Below are 20,617 nucleotides of genomic sequence, written 5' to 3' on the forward strand. Positions count from 1 at the left end.
AACTATCACTATGTATTATTGGTAATTTACTTCATATTTTACAGATTATTTTCTTGATCTTAAAATTCCAGGTACAGTATTGTTATCTGTTACTATTAACATTTGTACATTTCCAACATAATCCCAGAGTCTTGCTGTACAGCAGAACAAAACAAACATGGATTCATAAAGGTATAGGGTTATACTTTACATTTTAAATATTCACTTGCCAGAGCTTACAATATAACTCCTATGCCTATCAGTAATTCCATTGGAGGAAACCGTAATTGTCTTCTTTTTATCCTAGATTGCAGTCAGCTATATAGCAAATGCTATACAGGGATAAGAACAAATATGTGCATACATTCAAAAAGTATATATAACAACTAAAAACTATAACAATTTTATGTTCCTTTCACATCGGAAATACACATTGGCCCTCATTCAGAGCCGCTTGCTATTTGCGGTCGTTCGTTCTAAAACAAGGGGTGGCTATTCAAATGAACCGTTCGCTAATTGCGGTCTGTTCACGCCTCTAAGTCTGAACGAGCGAGCAAAACTTGCGGTTGTAATTTTGAAAAATACGCCCCCTTGCAGCTTGCACCATACGTCATGTCCGCTATTTATTAGATTAATCGAGTACATCGAACAGCGTATGAACTGCTCGCTATTCTTGTGGCTAGTTTTTTCAACCGCTATTTTGCGAGCAGTTCTGAGTAAAAAAAACCAAGTGACGTGGTCAATGATGCTGCTGTATTAATTATGCACTCCCTTAAAACGCCCGTTTTGACCTTTAAGCACGCCTGTGTTCGAATTCCACAACCCTGTTTTCAAGCACCTTCCCCTGTTACCACCCACATACGCCTCCTTCTGTCACTCAAAATAGCAGGCATTTGCTATATAGCGAACAAACGATTTTCGGCCGCACTGACTGGTTCGCGCATGCGTATTAAAATCCGTATGCATGCGCAGATGTGCGAACATCGGTCAGAACGAACGAGCGGCCGCTTACGAGCGGTTCTGAATCAGGGCCATAGTGTGCTCAAGTGAGTGAAGCATGTCCCTGGAGATGTGACCTAATAAGACTTGGGCATATCCCATGGGTGTACAAATGCCCAGAGGGGCCCATGTGCAGCACCCAGGGGCACCGAAAGGGGGGGGGTAGTGGGTACAAATTACCCGGGCCCGGGCTTGCTGGATGGGCCCGGTGGGGGCCCAGGTCTGGCACCGCCCCCCCTCCCTTCTACATCACAGCAGCCCAGCACATGCTGCTTTGTGCTGGGCTTAGCAGCTGGAGCAGTCTCCTATGCCTATGGGGGAGCAATCATGCTGATCGCGCCCACCACCCAGCGCTTTGCGCCAATGCTAAAATGTTTTTTTCTGTTTTATTCCATGGCCACGTCTCCCGCAATTAGACCATGCCCTCTGTCACCCAGGCCCCGCGCGGCTCTTGGTGGCCCTGGCAGCACCCCCACCCCCTCCTCCAATCAGCGTCCCTTCTTGCACTCTACTGTCAGCTGCCAGTGCAGGGGCGGATCCAGGGTGGGGGCTATGAAAGTGATCACCTCCTCCCCCATAACATTTCTCCCTTCCCCTACTACTAGCCACTGTATAGCAGCACTGTGGCACATCAGGCAGTGAGAGAACAGAGATTGCTGCTGCTCAGCCACAGATCAGTGTGATCATCCCTCCATGGATCCGCCATTGCTTCCCAATGATATTCAGGAAGACGGCGCATGCAGATAAGGGAGTAAAGGCTCTGGCACAGTGCCAGAGTCTTTGCTTTCACTACAATACGTGGTGCCATCTTTATGATGATATCACTGGGAAGAGTGAAGTTTATAGAGTTGAGGGGGCGGGCAGCTTGCCGGCACCGCCTCACCTGGGTGGTAGCTGCTCTGGGTGCAGGTCCCTATTTGTACAGCACTCCCTGCCTCCATTATAATTACACCTATCTTCTGAGGATACTGGAGGATTTGTGCAAAGTTATGTGATGCTGATGGTGATGGCAACATCTGCAACCCTATCTAGCCACTTCTGATACGCTCCTTGTGTAACAACCCCTCCAGCTGATAGTACTTCATTCATTAGTGTCACAACCCTACTATGCCAAGCCGCGTCACCCTGTTTGGATTACTTATTAGTCATTTCTATTTGAGCTACTGCAGGAAAGGAGATACCCGTTGGGTTTTACAAACATTTTATATGGAATATGCAACTTGTGCATTTATTAATAATACTTTCATGACCCTTCTCTCATGTGTATATGATACTTCTTTACATAATATAGTGTATGAATAGGGTAAAGTGACTTGTGAGGTGTAAGTTCCTGCATTTGTACACCTGACAGAAACACTCCTCTTTTTTCAGCTGCAGTTTCTCATTGGCTGGTGGTGCGCAAGCCAGGATTGGCTCGTGGCCGGCACCAGATTCAAAAAGCTGCCCCTTCTTCTGATTGGAAGGTGGTCCGTGAGCCCGGGATTGGCTGGCGGCCAGTGCTAACTTTAAACTGTAGTGCAGCTGGAACCCGATGTTCCCGGCTCAGTCCCAGTGCCGCTGCCGATCAAGATGTGTCCTCAGTAGGACACATCTCCACACAATGCTGCTGCTGTTCCAGCGATGGGATCCCATACTTCATCCCAGTGCTGGTACATTCTCTACTGCAGCAAAAATGAAGTGGCAGTGGGAAGGGGTGGTATGTCATACCGATGTATACCGCCCCACTTAGAGCACTGGTGTTGGTTGTTAACACATATATTTGAGAATATTATAAAAAGCTCTTTTATGTGAGACTACTTGTATTTCAGGCTTAGTAATCTTTTAGGACTTAAAAATATTACATACTTTCTACACCTTCATATACATATACATACAACTTTACAATAGTCTGTATACAAATTATGATAAATGAAAGCTTATTTACCACAGATATAAAGATAACAAAAAAACTAATACAGAGATAAAAAGCACAGCTCACTATGAGAAAGAATATAACAGTATAACAGTACTGATCAATATATAATATATATTTATAACTTGCACAGGTATGACATATTGCTCCTTATATTGAGTTGTAAGCTATCCTATTTTTGTGTTTAGTTCTATTCAGAATGCCCTGTAGCCAAATAGCTATGCAAATAATATACAAAGTTTTCCTGGAATTAACCAGAAATAACTTGAATGTGAATTTAACCTCCCTGAGACCTTGTTGTACCTCTGGGCAAGAACACACTATAAACCATGTTATGTCCATAATAAGTAAATTGCCAGTATAATGTGTTCAGGGCTCTATATTACAGGATAGAAGTATTTGGCTCAGTTTTAGGATTTGAATCACAATAAGGAAAACGTAAGAAATGTGTTACATGATATTCTGGCTGTGAGTGTTAGCAGTAGGCCTCTCAGTACCAAAGCAGATATAAAAGGAATAATATATGATACATTGTGAGAGCATGGAAATTGTATCTCTGCTGGGGCACAGACAGACAAGCAGAAAGCTAAATGAATATAATGTTGAAGGAACCTACACATGTGTCTATGAAGATCAATTTGTTCAACTTTTAATGCATTTCTCTCAGCAACATATTGTATATCTTCAGGTGATCCTTGGGAATACAAAGTGATCCTGCTGTGCTCCTTGAGGTAATTTCAGATGGGTAAATTGATGTTAGGGTTCTGTAAGCCTGTACTATGTCATCAACGGATAGTAATACAGGAGAGTGATGTTTAGGAAGAGCAAAGGGAAATGTGCAATGAGGAATATGAATAGTGTGCGATGAACCCTGTTTGTTATGGACAGCATGGCATGCAGAGTTATTCCCCTTATTCTCATCTGTGTGCAGTACAACAGCCAGCAAGTCACGTGCCGTCTGTCTCAGCTAGGTCATTGTCTCATCAGTCTATAGGAACTCAGACAGTTTGTGACCTATTTTTCAGATTCGGGAAAGGGATTAATATAAAGCGAGTATTAGAACTTGGTGCAGGCCATATAAATATGGGCTTTGACAAAACATGCATGAGGACAGCTATATCTATATAGGTACTCATCAATCAAAAGGCAGGTCAGCATACAGATTAAATTACACCGTCTTACACAAGCCTTCGGAGAGACTGAATTCATGTATATTTATGCGATGTTATTTGTATGTAAAGTGAAAGTCTAGCCTTTTATTTTAATATCACATCATACACATGTACTTTTTCTTAGCAGGTAATACAAAATAAAAGTGTCCTATGCCTGGGAAGTACATTGTGATAGTCTAGATTTCAGTCTGCAGTATGAATGTAAACCGCTGCAGATGTGTAGGCTAAATGCACAATCTATATTAACAGCCTCCATCTGCAGCAGTTTATTTAAACTGCAGGATGTGAACTCTGGACCATCATGAGATTGCAGTCACTGGCAAAGGTGTTGTTCTCCCAAACTATGGGTTTCCTGGAAACTTGACCCTCGTAGTTCTGCTGGCTGGTAAGGGAGGGGGCTTATTCCAAAAATATTTTTTTTCCTTTTCCAGTCTACTTTCTCAAGCTCTTGGAAGGCCAACATTCTCTGTATACTGCATACGTCTTATATAAATAAGTTACTTAGGTATTACTTTGTTTAAATACAATTAAAAATGTTCTTTTAAACATTGATCTGCTAACATTTGCCAAGAAGTATATTGGGTTTCTCTCATCCAATACCCTTTTCTACACAATATTTGCTTTACAATAGTACATACACAGTATAGAGACAACTTGGTGTAAGATAGGAGTACATACAGGTAACCATGTAGAGAATTGCAGGATATGAATATAAGACATGTTGTTGAATAAGTTGTAGAAGTTTGGAAAGGTTACGCTTCCGGATCAAACATGGCAAGTTAACTTTAGTCAGTTCTGTGTGAAATACACAAACCATAAAAATACCAATGAATGAAGGATATATGATAAAATATGATTTAAGGGGAGATGTATCAAGTCTTGGAGAGAGATAAAGTGGAGTAGTTGCCCAAAACAACCAATCAGCATCTAGCTGCCATTTCAAATACTGTGCTAGGTAAATGAGAGAAGCTGACAGGTTGCTTTGGACTACTTCTTCACTCTATCTCTCTCCAAGACTTGGGGGTCTATTTACTAAGCAGTGTTAGGAGTGAAAAGTGATAAGGTACCAGCCAATCAGCTCCCAACTGTCATTTTTCAAACACAGCCTGTGACATGACAGTTGGGAGCTGATTGGCTGGCACCTTATCACTTTTCACTCTGTCTCCTAACACTGCTTAGTAAATAGACCCCTTGATGCATGTACCCTTTAGAGAGAAAACACTGACATGCTGGACCTTAATGCACCTTGGAATGCTCAGTCGATGATTCAGTCACACTGGATAGCAGCCAATCTCTACAACATGCATTTACGTCTATATATACACAAAAATAAATTGTGAAAATGAGGAATGTTCTGGGCCTATAGACAGCAGCAAGACTTTTGCCTTTAAAGCTCCATTACTATAAAATTACCTTTTTCCATTATTAGTGAACTTAATAAAATAGCTCTACTTTGCTTCATTATCTCTTATATGGAATAAATTAAAGATATGCTTTTCAAAATCTTAAAATTATGAAAATATTGTTGAATGCTAATTAAGGTGATACTCGGATATATTTTTTTATGTAGTCTTTATTATACCTCTTAAATGTATCACTTGACTTATTATTTCTACTTATTCTATTTCTTATCAAATTCTTTCTTAAATACAAATTCCAGATACACTTTGCTGCATCATGGCTTTCTCAACCTGTAATCACTGGTCATCAAAATGAATACTGCAGAACAATATCTCCGAATACTTGTTGACTTTTTATATGTCCTCGCCAGGAGTAGACCAGAGAGGAGACACAGCTGGCTACTTCAGGGAGCGGAGCCGGGCTCCTATAACATTAGGCCTCGACGACACGGAAAACTGCTGCGTATCGCGGGACCGCGAGGAGGGGATGGGGTTAAATGATGCATTTTTTAGTAATTTCGCTCCGCCCTCTCTATACAGAGCCGCAATTACCATCAAATATCTCCCCATCCTGCCCACTTCACTAGGAAGTGGGTGGGATGCGCACCCTCCTCTTCTGGGGGGTGCGAGGGGCAACCCGAAAATTTGTGAGCCTCTCGCAACTTCCAGGTGAGTAGGTGAGCATGCATCTCCATAAAACTGCTTGTATCTTTTCCACTATTGTAGTGATGTCTTCCTGATAACATGAGCCTCGTTTACCAATTAAACTCTATAGAATCTATATCAGCAATATCTCTGAGGGAATGCTAGTCATAACTGTCCATTATTTCTATGGTGCATATTTATTCATTATCGGGTTTTATGGAGCTTGGTAAATTCACCAATTAAGTAGTCCCTATAAAATCCTTTAGAGGCGCCTTTTGCAGTTGAAAATGCAGAATCGCAGCAGATATCTCTGAATCTCAGGGTTTTCAGGGCATATCTCACAAATATTTGTTAATAACTATGCCCCTAAATACGAATTAAAGCATACTTAGATTCTATAAAATTGAAAATAGAGAAATTCCATACACTGTTAAAGTTATATGGGTTTGAAGAATCAACTTCTTTAGGATACACTTCTGCAAATCGAAGGTTAAAGTTTCTTTTGTGGAGTCTTTTGAGAGATGATGCAGCTGATTCACATTTGGGAGCAAAGTAAAAAAATTAGCACATTTGCACCTTGGCAAAACCATGTTCCACTGAGGGTGGAACAGATTTAAAGAGTATAGCGACATTTAGAGTTGGGAGTGGCGTGTCCTAGCTGAATTCTAAATTGCTGCGTAAAATTAAGCAATCCATTATTCAAGGGCTAAATACCCTGTGTGCACAATTAAACTAAACAAAAAACAAAATGTAGCTGCATTCCTTGCATTGCAACATGGTTTGTCCAGGTACAAAGTCTCTCCTTTATTTTGCTTTGCTCCAAACCTCTGAATCAGGACCTAAATATCTAAAATACCCCTTAACTGTCAAATATATTTGTAGTCTTATATGTATATTTTATGTATGTAACTGTCCGATAGAGTATAGGGCTTACCTGCTCTGAATCTTTGGGTAGGCAGCCATAATGAGTGCGCTGTGTACAACCAATCCCCTCCACTGTGGTAAACATCCACCGTCATCAGATTTGAAGTGAGTTGCGCTAAATAATACAGTATTTTATCAAGATGGTACGGTGGATGTGACTGGCTGTAGACAGAAGAGTTGCTAGGTTGTAAGCTTTTGTGCAGGGTCCTCTTACCTCTATGCAGGGTTGCCATCAGAAATTTTGGGGCCCGGTACTGACAAAAAAGGCAGGGCCCCCTTCCCTGGGGTATGGGGCAGAGGTGGGCATTTGGTCTAGGGGAGCAAAGGGCAGGAAAGGCCAGCTTGACTGTAGAGGAGGGGGCAGGGCAGATAAGGCAGGCTGGCTAGCTGGACTACGGGGGTGCAGGGAACGCTGGCTAGACTGCAGAAGGGGGATTGCAGGGAAGGCTGGCTAGACTTGGGGTGGCAAGGCAAGGAAGGCAAGCTGGCAGGACTAGGGGGGCGCGGGGAAGGCAAGGCTGGCTGTACTAGGGGTGGCAGGGCAGTGAAGTCAGACTGGCTGGCTGGACTGGGGGGTACAGGGAAGGCTGGTTGGCTGATCTAGAGGGAGGCACAGGGTTGGGTGAGCATACCTGGTGTCTTCTACCAGCGGTGGAAGAAAGGAAATTACCCCTCTTCTATTGGCCTCCTGGGTTGCAGGGTAGAAGGCCTTTGGGGTGGTCCTTGGATGTGGCCCCTAGTTCATTAAGGACATGGCCAGTGGAGGTGAGGATGAGGATCCTTCCCCCGGAGTATGTGGGTTGATGCTGCTGATCGGGAAGGAGGAGTCCATGCTGGACCATGGCAGAGACTGGATGTGCTACTGTCATTGCTTAACAAGACCACTGAAGTGATTGCCGCCCACCGAGTGCTGCAAATGTGGCTGCTGCCCCTGGATTACCTAGCTGCCAGAAGTGCTGGGAATAGTGACCTGTAGACCTTGCTGGAAAGACCCGCCGCTGGGAGGACCTGAATTGAAGTCGGAACGCCGAAGGAGGGGCTTCGTGGGGAAGTCTGCTGTTGACTGCTGGGGAAGAAGAGGTCAGCGCCGAGGAGAAGGACCCCAACGTTGGACCGAATACTGCATTCTGCATTGCCCTACTAACAGGACTCCAGTGTGGGATGTAACCTCCTGGAATAGCCAACAGAAGGAGAGGATCAGAGGGACCTGGAAGGAGCCTTGCCCAGTGAACCCTCGAGGGGTGGTGCGGCTGGGTGATCCAATCCGTGATGCGGAGGCTGGCAGGATCAGGATCAGCCTAGGACAGCCCAAAGATCTGGAGAGGTCCTCTGGGAAGAGAAGCCAGACCCAAGTGACTGGATTTAGATTAAAGAGAGAGGCGCACCATCACCAGGGAGCATTTGCTGGAGCTAGTGGGAGCCAGGGTCAGTGTCAGTATACGACAAAGGGACCCAGTCTCTGCCCTGAGCTACCCGGGCCCCTTCTCTCTCTCCGGGTCCGGGACTGGAGTCCCGGCAGACCCCCCCTGATGGCGGCCCTGCCTCTATGTATGTCTGATTGTTTTATTACAGTTTGTTCCCAATTGTAAAGCACAACGTAATATGCTGGCACTATATCAGTAACTGTTAATGATAATAATAATAATGGTTGGCCAGGTAATTGATATATACAGTGTACTAGAATTGTATATCGAAAATGTTTCCATAAAGGATAAGGGATATATTACATGTAGTAGTGGATGCAGAGTGTATATTTTATGAAATTGCTCTGCCGTAAGTGGGATGAGAAGGGGTATTGTAATGTATGTTGCGTACAGTAATGGCATGTTTGGGCAAATGTAACACATATATACTGACAAAGCCATTTGTGGGTGGACAGGAGCAGGTGCAAATTCACTGAAGATGATTAAGGTAACTAGCTCTAAAAATGTGTAATTGACTGATTGTGAATGCAACACTGGCAGTGGTGCATCTATAATGGCTGCAGGGTGTGCGGTGCACACATACCACTGAGTCAATATGGGTTTCTCCTGTACCCACTGACAGACTTGCCTTTCGATGAGTGCAGTAGAGTAGATATCACAAAAAAATGGGGCTTGCACCACTTTCCAAGAGTTATCCGGCTGAAAAGTAGAGAAATCACTGGGAAGATGGCGCAGGTACCATTTTCCCAGAGATATATACATGTGCATTAGACTGGCACAGTGTCAGTGCATGGGTTGGTGCAAGGGAATGATTTCGGCTTAGACTAGGGTTAGACTTATATTATTTTGGTATGTGTTATTTTCCAAACATTATGTCCATTTTACAACCAGCTCTGCATTGGCCCCCTTGGGGTCTTTTTAGTGTATTTAAAATTGTTTAAGTTTTATTTGTATTAAAAAAAAACACTTTTGGAAAATCCATCAATCCTGCAAGGTCTCTTCTTTCATCTCTGCACAGGAACCATCCAGTTCATCTTGATATTACAACCAGCCCAACAGAGTGTTGTCAGGGCTCTTATGTCTCACAGTATTCAGCTTAGATGTCTCAGTTCATTTGCTGCAATTAATCTATTAGTTGTTTTTCTTGTTAAATGCTTTCAATTCATATTGTGGTTGGATGAACCTTCACAATTATGTGGACATGGATGATAAAAGTACTCTTTGTGCCATGAATTTACACAACCTTTTTAATGAAGGTAAATTTAATTCTTTGCTTATTGGATTTATGAAAATGTGCTCTCAGGTATGCCAGCTTGCTTGGTAATTATTTACTAAGAATTAATGTATCCCCAATAATGGAAACATTTACAGGTGTACTCTGCATTTATTTTCCATAAATCCCAGTAAACACCAAGATTTCTTCACAGGATATGGAAGGACATTAGTAGAGGTAACACACAATGGTAAAACAATTTGTAATAATGTTTTTTTTATACTTAAATATTGAGAGCATTTATCAATATAGACACACTGTTCTATAATGCCATGTTATTTCCGTACAGTAAGAAGTCTATTTGGGATGCCTACTTTAATCAGCAAGCAATAAATAAAATATATACAGTTAACAGCCTGTAATCTGTGTCCATGCAAATACATCGTGCCTAACAGGTGTCACATAAAACAGTTACAATTAGTAGCTGGAGTCTTTGTTGTATTATAGCAGAATAAGGAGAGATACAGAACACTATATGTATCTCCTGGCTATCCCTACATCTCTTTTATGTAATACAATATGGGAATGCCAGCATTTGTAACAATAAACCACAACCTACGTTTGATGTACACAATGAGATTCTGATATCAAAAGAAAGTGGATGAAAGCCAAGAAGGCTTTATTTATCAAATGTTGCTGCCAGCAAAACTATCCCTGCAAAAGGGATGAGATGTAAACACACATTTCTTATTAAAGAAAGAAAAAAAAAACATCTTGTCTCAGATTCATTTCACTCCATAGATCCTCTTACTATAACATTTGCAATTATTATCCACTATACAGTCATTATATATATCTTAAATTCCGCATACAGTACTGTAGCTTGAACAGATTACATAAATACCCTTCCATTTGCTGTAAACACGTGAATCTATCCATGTACTCTGAATATTTTAATGTTCTTTCCAAATGTGCATAAATGATGCCTTGTTTTATAATTTCACAATGCGTATTACCATACATTTTGGCAACAAGTACAGTATTTACACAAACATAAACAAAGTCTATTCCTTTTAAATGAAGGTGTCAAATATGTGCAATTACAAACATGACGCACACTTACTGCACAACGCCACTTCCTATCCACCATTCAGACACTCGGGTTTACAGTTCAAAGGTTGCACAACACAATTCTAAATCTTCTGCAAAGAACATCATTATGGGAACAATGTTTACAAGCAGAAACTGCTCATTACTGGGTTTGCACAGAAGTTTTCCTCTAAGCAACAAATAACTTTTTCTTCTTGTCAGGCTCATAGACTTTTCTATATCATAGGACAATATAACATTTTTCTACAATGATATAGAACACACAAGTTTTAAAGATATTGCAGCATTTGCTAAGACAGCTTTAGGGTTAATGTCAATAGCTTACATGTACTTAATGCTGTTAGTGCACAAGAGTTCACTTACCCTTTCTCCGCTTCTCCTTCTCAGTGATCCATATGGTATTTTAAACAAAAGTCTGCGGGCCCTGCCCGGAGTCACAGCTGTCTGTAGCACCATCTCTGTCAGGGAGCCCAAGTTTGCTTGTGCAGAGGGGCTTTGCACAAAGACTGGAGCAACCCTTCCTCTAGAACAGCTAGCAGACTCCTCCAGATTTCTCATATATCAAATGACTGAGCTGGTTTAGTTTAGAGACCTTTTCTCAATCAAGATGTGGCTTGTCTGGAGGGCGGGAGGGGGAATAAAAACACAGAGCCTAAAAGCATGTTTTAAGAAGCAAATCTCTGACTTCCTCTAGTCCCTCTGCATACTTTGCACTGCAGGACTGCTTAGGATGCAGTAATGCTTCCAGGGAGTGTGATCCAAAAATGTCAAAGTCACTTCTTTGTAGCTACAGATGGTAACCAGGTCACTTGTCTAATCAGAGCTCTAACAGACTTATTAAACATCTGTCATGTGATCATGCCTCCCCCTACCCTTACCATTGGTTTGCTGTATACAGTTACTCACGTGACCACCTGAAAAGAATATCTTGCGTATTACCATCTGGTGCGGTGATTAATGTAAATCCGACATCCAGCTTTTCCTTGGTTTGGGACACGAAACAAGAATAGCCTTTTCTATATATAGGAACGTTGTGTCTTGGCGATAGAATGCCAAATTGTTAGTAATACACTTTTTATCACAATGTTTATTTTAGATATTGAGTGTTTATAGGTCCATGAAATAGAAATATAAAATAAATGTTGATACTATGTAACACAAAGTGAGGATTAAAATAGTTAGGAGGACATCAGTCAGTAAGTGAAAATATACTGTACGGGTTCATTAGTAGTTAATAACATAAATATGCATAATAAATGTCAGTGGCTAGTGGCTTAGAGGGAGGCAAACACAGGTAGTGCTCAATAGTATAAGTTGCCATAACAGCAGACAATAGATGATAAAAATAAGGTGAGAAGAATAGCCAATAATTGCTAAAACAGATGGGGTTTGTGACAGTAGGTAGGTGATGACATAGATATGGTTGATCATCTGCAGTAGCCAGGAGAATATATATGGGGTTTGGAACAGTCAGTAGTTGATAACATTTGTAGTCCTGCTAAGTGCTCTGCTATGTAAGAGCTGGGAGAAGCAACACAGGAAAACAGTGGTTTCTCCACACAGATGATTCTTGCTGAGCTGTAACAATGCATTAGAACACTCTTAAAATTTCAATTTCTAACCAGGAGAGTAGTAAGTACTCTATATACAGGATCATGAGCAAAAAGGCACCTGCCTTGGTTGTATTGCGGGACAACCAACAAGAACTATATTGCTGGATATATGGGTCATCCATGCTGATAGGCCTTTAGATTGGATTTGAGAAGATTCTCTCACTGGTGTCCTCATTTAGATAGGGCACAGGGCCTTGTGAACCAGATGTTAGGGCCCATTATCTATTTATCCACTAATCATTGAATAGTATGCCTGCATATGTCACTGGAACCCTCTACTGTGGCATAAAACAGAACTGTCATCCTGTAGGTAGCGAGAACTAGGTTTACAATTTTCAAATTATTAATTTAACCTATATCGGCCACTGGGCTTTAAATGGATGTTCAGGTTATACAGCTCCCCAAGTAGTGCTTTGGTTCCAAAACTTTGAGCCTAGAACTCCCATCTGGGAAGGTATCTCATACCAAACTATGCTGCAGATATGTAATGAATGTGGAACCTTACTGGACAGAAGGACAATCCAATACTGTCTTTATGAAAAACCTCCTGTCATTCTTGCAGGGTAAATATCCAATAAAGTGATGATTTGGGTAGACATTATGGAATGAGAAAGTGGGCAACCCCTTGAATGATTCACTGGAGGAAGTGATGTAATAATAATATTAATAATAGTAATTTTATTTATATAGCGCTTTTCTCCAGAAAGATCAAAGTTGCTTTCCAAGAATCAGAAGCATAGCACAGAGGTTTAGTATTACAGTAAGAAGAAAACTAACAAAAAAACAATGAACATAGTGAACGGGGACAATTAACTTAATGCAGCCATTTTGGATAATAATTTACACAGGTTACGTAACCCACCCACGAAAGGTAAAACGCGAAGATTACACAAAATGGGAATGTTGTAGTGTACTGTATGTAAGGTAGAAGCAGAGCCCTTACATAGCCATCAGTTACAAGTATTTTTCTTCCCACCCACAGGCGTACCAGTGGAGGCAGCCATCTTGGGCGCACTACAAAGGTTACAATGTGTGATATAAGCCATACAAGAAACTATGACATACGGGTGACTGAAACGTGTGTAATATGATATGCACTGAATGAATAGATCCACGTGTTGTTCATCCTGCCCAAGAAAGAACCATTGAGGCAGCCATTTGGGGTATACTGCGCAGGTTACATCTCGCAGGGTGTGCAATTAGCGGAAGTATAACATCCAGGCGGAGAGAAGAATGAAAAATAAAAGAGAACTGAATACAAGGGCATAAAACGACAGTATTAAAAAAAAATGGTGATAACATTAACATAGTTTTTATAATGCTATCGGAAATTACAAATAATGGATAATGATGATTATTATCATCATTATTATACTTTATGTATGTAGTGAAAAACAATTATGGAGCACTGTAAAGAGAATGTGAAATAATTCACCTTAGTCCATTCCCCATTGGGGTTTATAGTGTGATTTGTCTAATACACATATACACACATTAGTAGGAGCTAACGCTAAATAAAAAGGACCACCTTATGGTTGGTCTATCTATGACCAGGTCATTCACCTAGACATAGGAATAGTTTGTAGATAATAGTCCATAGATAGGATATTAGGTACTGTAGTTATACAACAGTGGAGGACATTTATAACCAGAATGTAGCCCTAATGAACGCTGAAGCCCCTTTATATTTGCTCCTGTGATTTTATATGACTTGTTTTGAGCACAGGAACAAATGTTTGCTCAAGATGATAGGTGTATTCACAGTATATATATTTAACATTTTACTCATAACTGTGTACCTAAGTTTCATTACATTATGCATTGTATGAGCTTGTATAAGACAGAAAAAGATTTCAAATGAAATGGTTTCTGGTTTGCCTGCAAATATAACCAGATTCAGGAGACTGTTATTCAGCAGACGTTAAGCCTTCAATCTATTCAGTAATATCTGGGTACAATAAAAAATCATCACGATTAATATGTCTCTGAAACATAAAGAGCATTATTTTTGTTCCAATGTATTATAGATAAGAGTTACTTCCAGTGTGTATATATGATATTCACTGTAATAGGATTCTCTATAAAAGGATTTGCATAGGGGAACTTATTATAATGATTTCTGCCCTATATACCATTGATATAGGTTTGTCAGGAGTAAATTAGATAATAGATATATATTTATCTGATCATATATAGCAGTAATCTATGTAGGTGTATGAATGCTACTAGAATATACATTGTGGTCTCATTAAGAGGGACATATACACTATAATTCAAGGTATAGAAACAATGTATATACACATTTGGTTCCAATGAGAAATAACGCATAAATAAATACACAGCAGGACTCTTTGGTTTTAATTTCAGAAGTTATTTGTGTTCATGTTTTAAAAATAATTTAGTGGGTTTTGTCTAAATACTTATTAATGTAAATATATTAATAGTGCGCCATCACAAGACAACAGCTTTTCTTTCTGTTGTTGTTACCAATTACCTTATGTATGCAATACATTTACCTACTGTACAAGGAGTGCAAAATACAATATGTTATCCCTCCACAGATGTGGTGCTCACCACTAATTGCTGTCTGCATGTACACAATATAAACCAAGAGCACAGTTAGGTGCAAGTAATGTCTCCTTTCTTCTTCCATTAATAACGTAAAGAGGGCCAAAAGCGCTGCATTAGTAGGAAACAGGAAATGTTCTATGTAATGAGAGTGAGAGTCACTGTATATGGGAAAGTAGGCAGTGTTTTATAGTGACTGATTTACCATTGCAGCCTATTTCCTGATGAAGCACAACAACGTGCATAAGGGTCAGACTAGTTGGAAACATCAGTGCCCATTAGGACATAAAACAAATTCCTCGCCAAAAGAAAATGCAGGTGCAACATGACTAAATGAGCAGGTTTGTCTTTATTGGACCATCCAGATGTAAAAAGCTCCAATGTGTTTTGTCACTACGTAAAATAATTAGAATAACATACTAATATTGTAGAAATAAATAACTGTTTACCTCTTAAAGGGTGATGGCACCAAAAGCTAAAGATGTAGTTTGGGTGGAATAAAAGAAAACAAAAATCACATAACAAAGTATTACTTAGGGGTCTAATTACTAAGCAGTGTTAGGAGACAAAGTGAATGAGATAAGGTGCCAGCCAATCAGCTCCTAACTGCCATGTCACAGGCTGTGTTTGAAAAATGACAGTTAGGAGCTGATTGGCTGGCACCTTATCACCTTTCACTTTGTCTCTTAAAACTGCTTAGTAAATAGATCCCTTGGTTTCAGTGCCCGCAATACCTTGATGTGACCAGTCCAGCACAGCACAGATTCTCTCTCCTACTTAGGCATAGCTTTATCACACTAATGGCAGGTTATGGGCATCATCAACAGCAACACAGCTCACTGAATCGGGCAAGGGTTAGCAGGAGAGAGGATTACAGGGCTTCACCAAGGGACCCAACTAATGGAGGTAATGTCAGACAAAAGCTAAGCAAAACTTTGTAGTTTAACATTTTTTTTATCGAAATCTGCCCCAAATCTTTGAACTTTGGTTGTAATTCTTCTTTAATGCTAATTATGTCCCCAATCTTTATAATGAGAGTGCTGGCTTTATTGGTCTTCTGGTACAGTGTATCATGTTCCCAGAAGCATGTCTTACATAGGAAACTGATGTCTCCTGAGACTCACAAGTTCAGACCCAGTTTTATATTTATATTTATCTGTACATGCAGTGCAACAAAAAGCTGACAATATACATAAATGCATATTTACTTTCAACTGTGTAACATGTTGCCATGCAAAACTCCTGCAGCCTCTAGCAAGGAAATGGTTAAGGATGCATTAGGAACTCTTTGAATAAAACAATCCTGCCTTGTTCTTAAGCTGTTCCATATGTGTGTAGTTCCCCAAAAAAGGCAGGAAAAGACGTAAGCCTCTTTCTTTTTTTTTCATTTGAATAAAGCTTACAAAGCTCCTTTATGAAGATTTGGTTTCATGTTACATTTCTGGATCAGAGAGATATCCGAAAAGCTTTTTTTAAAATTGCCTCAAGTAACTTTTTTTAAATAAAAGTTTAGGTGTAATGATTTGTTGGAGACAGAGGGGAAAAAAGGCCACACGGCCACACACTGAGTAAGCGTAACCACTTGTGTAATAATCTTTCAGCAACCACAAACGATTTCATCTAGTAACAAATGAATATTTTGTTTACAATGCATCAGCAATATTCATTTGAAATTTAGTCCACAAACATATTACAAGCTACAGGATGAGTCTCCTATATCCAAATATTCCGAAATACAGATTATTCTGAAATATGGATTTTTTTTTTAGGAAGACTGAGATAGTAAAACCTTTGCTCGTTGATGGTTCAATGTACACAAACTGTTTAATGCAGAACATTATTAAAAATATTGTATTATATTACCTTCAGGCTGTGTGTATATGGTGTATATGAAACATAAATACATTTCATGTACAGTATGTAGACAAACTTTGTTTAAGCCACAAAATGACTGAAAATATTGTATAAACTGACCTGCAGGCTGTGTGTATAAGGTGTATATACAACATAAATGTATTCTGAGTTTAGATTTGGGTCCCATTCCCAAGATATCTCATTATGATATGCAAATATTCCAAAATACAGAATATTCCGATATCCAAAATACCCCTGGTCCCAAGCATTTTGGATATGGGAGACTCAACCTGTATTAGATAGGAGTGCAGTGCTAAATCCCCATTCCCATAAACACTTACATCTGTCACTGCAAGATGTCATCCTCCAAGATCTTATCACTATTTTTCCTTTTTTCCCCCAAAAATCCTATACTTTGCAAAAATAACTGCTTATAGTGATGCAAAAAAAATAATTACTATATTACCTAATTAACATTTTTGCAAAGTCGTGACAGTTCTTCCAAAAACCAGCTGTCTCAGGGAATAAGTCTTCTGTCCTTTGAGCAGCACAGCAGTATTTCATATTTGGGAAATACTTCTTCAGGATAAACATGAGCATGTGCTGAAACAAATTCAGGGATGCGCCGTAATTGTAGTATCAACAGCTTTGTCACCTCAGTGTAACAACTAGTGAAAGGTGAGTAAATAACTTTAATATTTTTTTTTCTGAGGTATTGTTTATTTTAGACATGTAGAAAAAAGGGGGGATGCAGATGCACACTCTTAGCGCTAAGAATGCTAAATATCAATATATACTGTATATAACAAACTATCAATTAACATGGTTTTCTATTGAGGTTCTTAGTACATGTTTGGCCAAAGACGTTAGCCCAAATTTATACAATGTGTCAGTATTAGAGATGTTATGGACCCACCTGATGAGGTCAACGTGACGTGGTAGGTGGGCAAACATCTTTGGCCAAACATGTACTAAGAACCTCAATAGAAAACCTTGTTAATTGATAGTTTATTATATATATTTTGATACTTAGTATTCTTAGTGCTAAGAGTGTGCATCTGCATCCTCCCTTTTGTTCTGCATTAGAACTACAGGTCTTAGCATGGTAGCACCTCTTATTATGCTTAAATTAGAATATGCAGCCCAGCCACCCTTTTTTTCCTATTTTAGACATGTGTTACATTGGTCTTGCTGTTGCTATGCGTAGGAGCAGGACAGACACAGGGGAGGGATCAGAAAAGATCCATCTCCCCCAGTATTCTCATCAACAGTACTCTTCTAATGCTAACTGAAAATACAGATCAGTGGCGTAGCCAGTTTTTGACTTGAAGAGGAGCAAATATGAAAAATAGGTGCTCCAGGCCCAGATGTTCTAAAATAGCAATATCAACATCTAAATACATTATTTGCATCCAAATGACATCTGTAATTACCCCTGCCATTAATACCCCCCTTCCACACACACTCATTACAGAAACAGTGGCAAGCAACACAGCCAGAACTCGGTGATTACAGTGATCGTCATACAGTAAACAATGCATACTAGTGACTGCCATTCAGTAAACACAGTCTCCATTGACCGCCATAGAGTACACATAGCATTGCATCGCTGTGACCACCATACAATACGCAGTCAATCCCCTACGGTTTCTAAATGACATAACAGTGTGGCGTGTTCTATTTGGCAGCGGTTCCAATTGAAACCACTGCAGATTAGAAACTATTTTATTCATATTTATTCTATTAATATATATTTAATGGTGCTTTTATAGAAAACACATTTAATTGACATAATTGAAACAGACTACTGAGGAATAGAAACTATTCTATTCATATTAATTTACTTGTGTTACTATATTTGTTATAGAAAGCCCCATTCAATTGACATCATAAAACAGACCAAAGTGGATTAGAAGCTATTCTATTCATATTCATTTAAAAGTACTTTTACAGAAACATTCACATGACATCATAGAAACAAACAGCCGGCTACGTTCACTTTGTGGGGTTGTGTGGAGAAGGAGAAAGTTGTAGGAAAGTATAAGGAGAAAGATATAAAGTGATTACTAATTATGGCACTGGTCGGGGAACAGGGGTAAATTACCCCAAATGGGGTAAAAATTCAATTCCTGGGGGTAATGGACTGACAGCCGGGCATGCATATTAATCATTGCATGCCCGGCTGTCCATCCATTACCCCCAGGAATGGAGGTCACTGGCACCGGGTGCGGCGACCAGTGTCCTCCAGCCCGGTGCCACAGGGAGGCTCTAAGCCGGACACCCGCTGAGATGTTATTACCAGCGGGCGCCCGGCGCCTTCCATTCAGCGCCGCGTTAGCCGGAGGCTGGAGCTCTCTTCTGAACTCCAGCTTCCGCCTCTCTAAATGCACACTATGGGAGAGACGTCATGACCGAGGAGCAGCCGGGCGGACAGGATTGCGGCGGATGCAGGAGCGGGGATTAAGGTGTTTTTTTTTTTTTTTTTTCTTTGTACAAGCGGCAGTACAGGGGCACTATATGGGGGTACTACTAAAGGGGCATTATATGGGGGCACTGCTACAGGGGCATTATATGGGGGCACTGCTACAAGGGCATAACTATGGGGGCACTGCTACAGGAGCATTATATGGGGGCTCTACTACAGGGGCACTATATGGGGCACTACATGGGAGCACTACTACAGAGGCATTATATGGGGGCTCTACTACAGGGGCCCTATATGAGGGCACTACATGAGGGCACTACTACAGGAGCCCTATATGGGGGCACTACTACAGGGGCCTTATATGGGGGCACTACAACAGGGCCTTACATGGGGTCATTATTACAGGGGCATAACTATGGGGGCACTACTACAGGGGCACTACTACAGGGGCATAACTACGGGGACACTTCTACAGGGGCATTATATGGGGGCATAACTACAGGGGCATAACTATGGGGGCACTACTACAGGGGCATTATATGGGGGCACTACTATATGATTTTCTTCCCTTCAAATCAAGGGAGTAACGTTGGCGTATCTAAATATATTTTGGGGAAAAGGGTAAAAAAGTTCCCTGACTCCTGAATTATGGTGTTTCTTGTTCTGTTTAACCAGTCATGTCTGGTGAGAGACATCATAATCCTCTATAGCCCAATTGGATGATATTCCTGTCAATCAATTGTTGCTCCATAAATCAGGGTTTCTATTCTATTCTATTGTCTAAAACATTGATGGCACTCTGATATTCAATTCTATTCTATTCTATTCTAAAGTGTGTTTTCTCAGCAGTTTTGGCATTAGTAAATTGGTGGATTGCAAAACCGCCGGGATTTACATTCCGCCGCTTAGTAAATTTTGCCCAAGGTCTCAAGGAGTGAGACAGAATAGCAGAAAGGGGGGTAGAACATTAGAGAGGGGGTGGTGTAGCACAGAACGGGAGGCAGGGCGAAACCAGGTGCAGACTGAGGTGCCCTAGAATCTGTGGATCTGTGGAATTACAAAAAGATCATGGAAGTGAAAGAGAAAGAGACTCCATGTGGGGGCACACTATAGTGTGCCCCCACATGGAGTCTCTTTCTCTTTCACTTCCATGATCTATATGCTATATGCTGACTCTGGGGAGCACCACAAACTTCCTTATTGATAGATCTATCAGACTGTGGTCTCATGATCCATTATAGGAGTATTATTGTACATGACTATGTGCGTATATATTTAGTTTGTATTAGGTATATTTATGAGATAACATCAACCTTATATTAGTAAGCGGCTCCAGTATTTCTTTTTGTGAATTACAAAAAGAACTGACCAAACATAGG

General features: G+C 40.5%; 1 protein-coding gene across 5 annotated transcripts in view; it reads right to left on the reverse strand.

Annotated features, from left to right (window-relative positions):
• FRMD4A (FERM domain containing 4A) overlaps nucleotides 1-20,617 on the reverse strand; it is a 481,635-nt gene that overhangs the window by 318,819 nt on the left and 142,199 nt on the right. For 3 of the 5 annotated variants that reach the window (XR_015877834.1, XM_088468777.1, XM_088468778.1), the window contains exon 1: nucleotides 11,142-11,351. The exons of the other annotated variants lie outside the window; for them this stretch is intronic. Coding sequence is in view for 2 of the 3 variants with exons in the window: in XM_088468777.1 (XP_088324903.1) it covers nucleotides 11,142-11,336 (195 nt within the window). In the remaining variant the exon portion in view is untranslated. Of the gene's footprint in view, nucleotides 1-11,141; nucleotides 11,352-20,617 lie in introns of those variants that run through there. 5 annotated transcript variants of the gene reach the window in all.

This window comes from Taudactylus pleione, unplaced genomic scaffold (assembly GCF_031769625.1).
Source record: "Taudactylus pleione unplaced genomic scaffold, aTauple2 ptg000086l, whole genome shotgun sequence".
Classification (NCBI taxonomy): domain Eukaryota; kingdom Metazoa; phylum Chordata; class Amphibia; order Anura; family Myobatrachidae; genus Taudactylus; species Taudactylus pleione.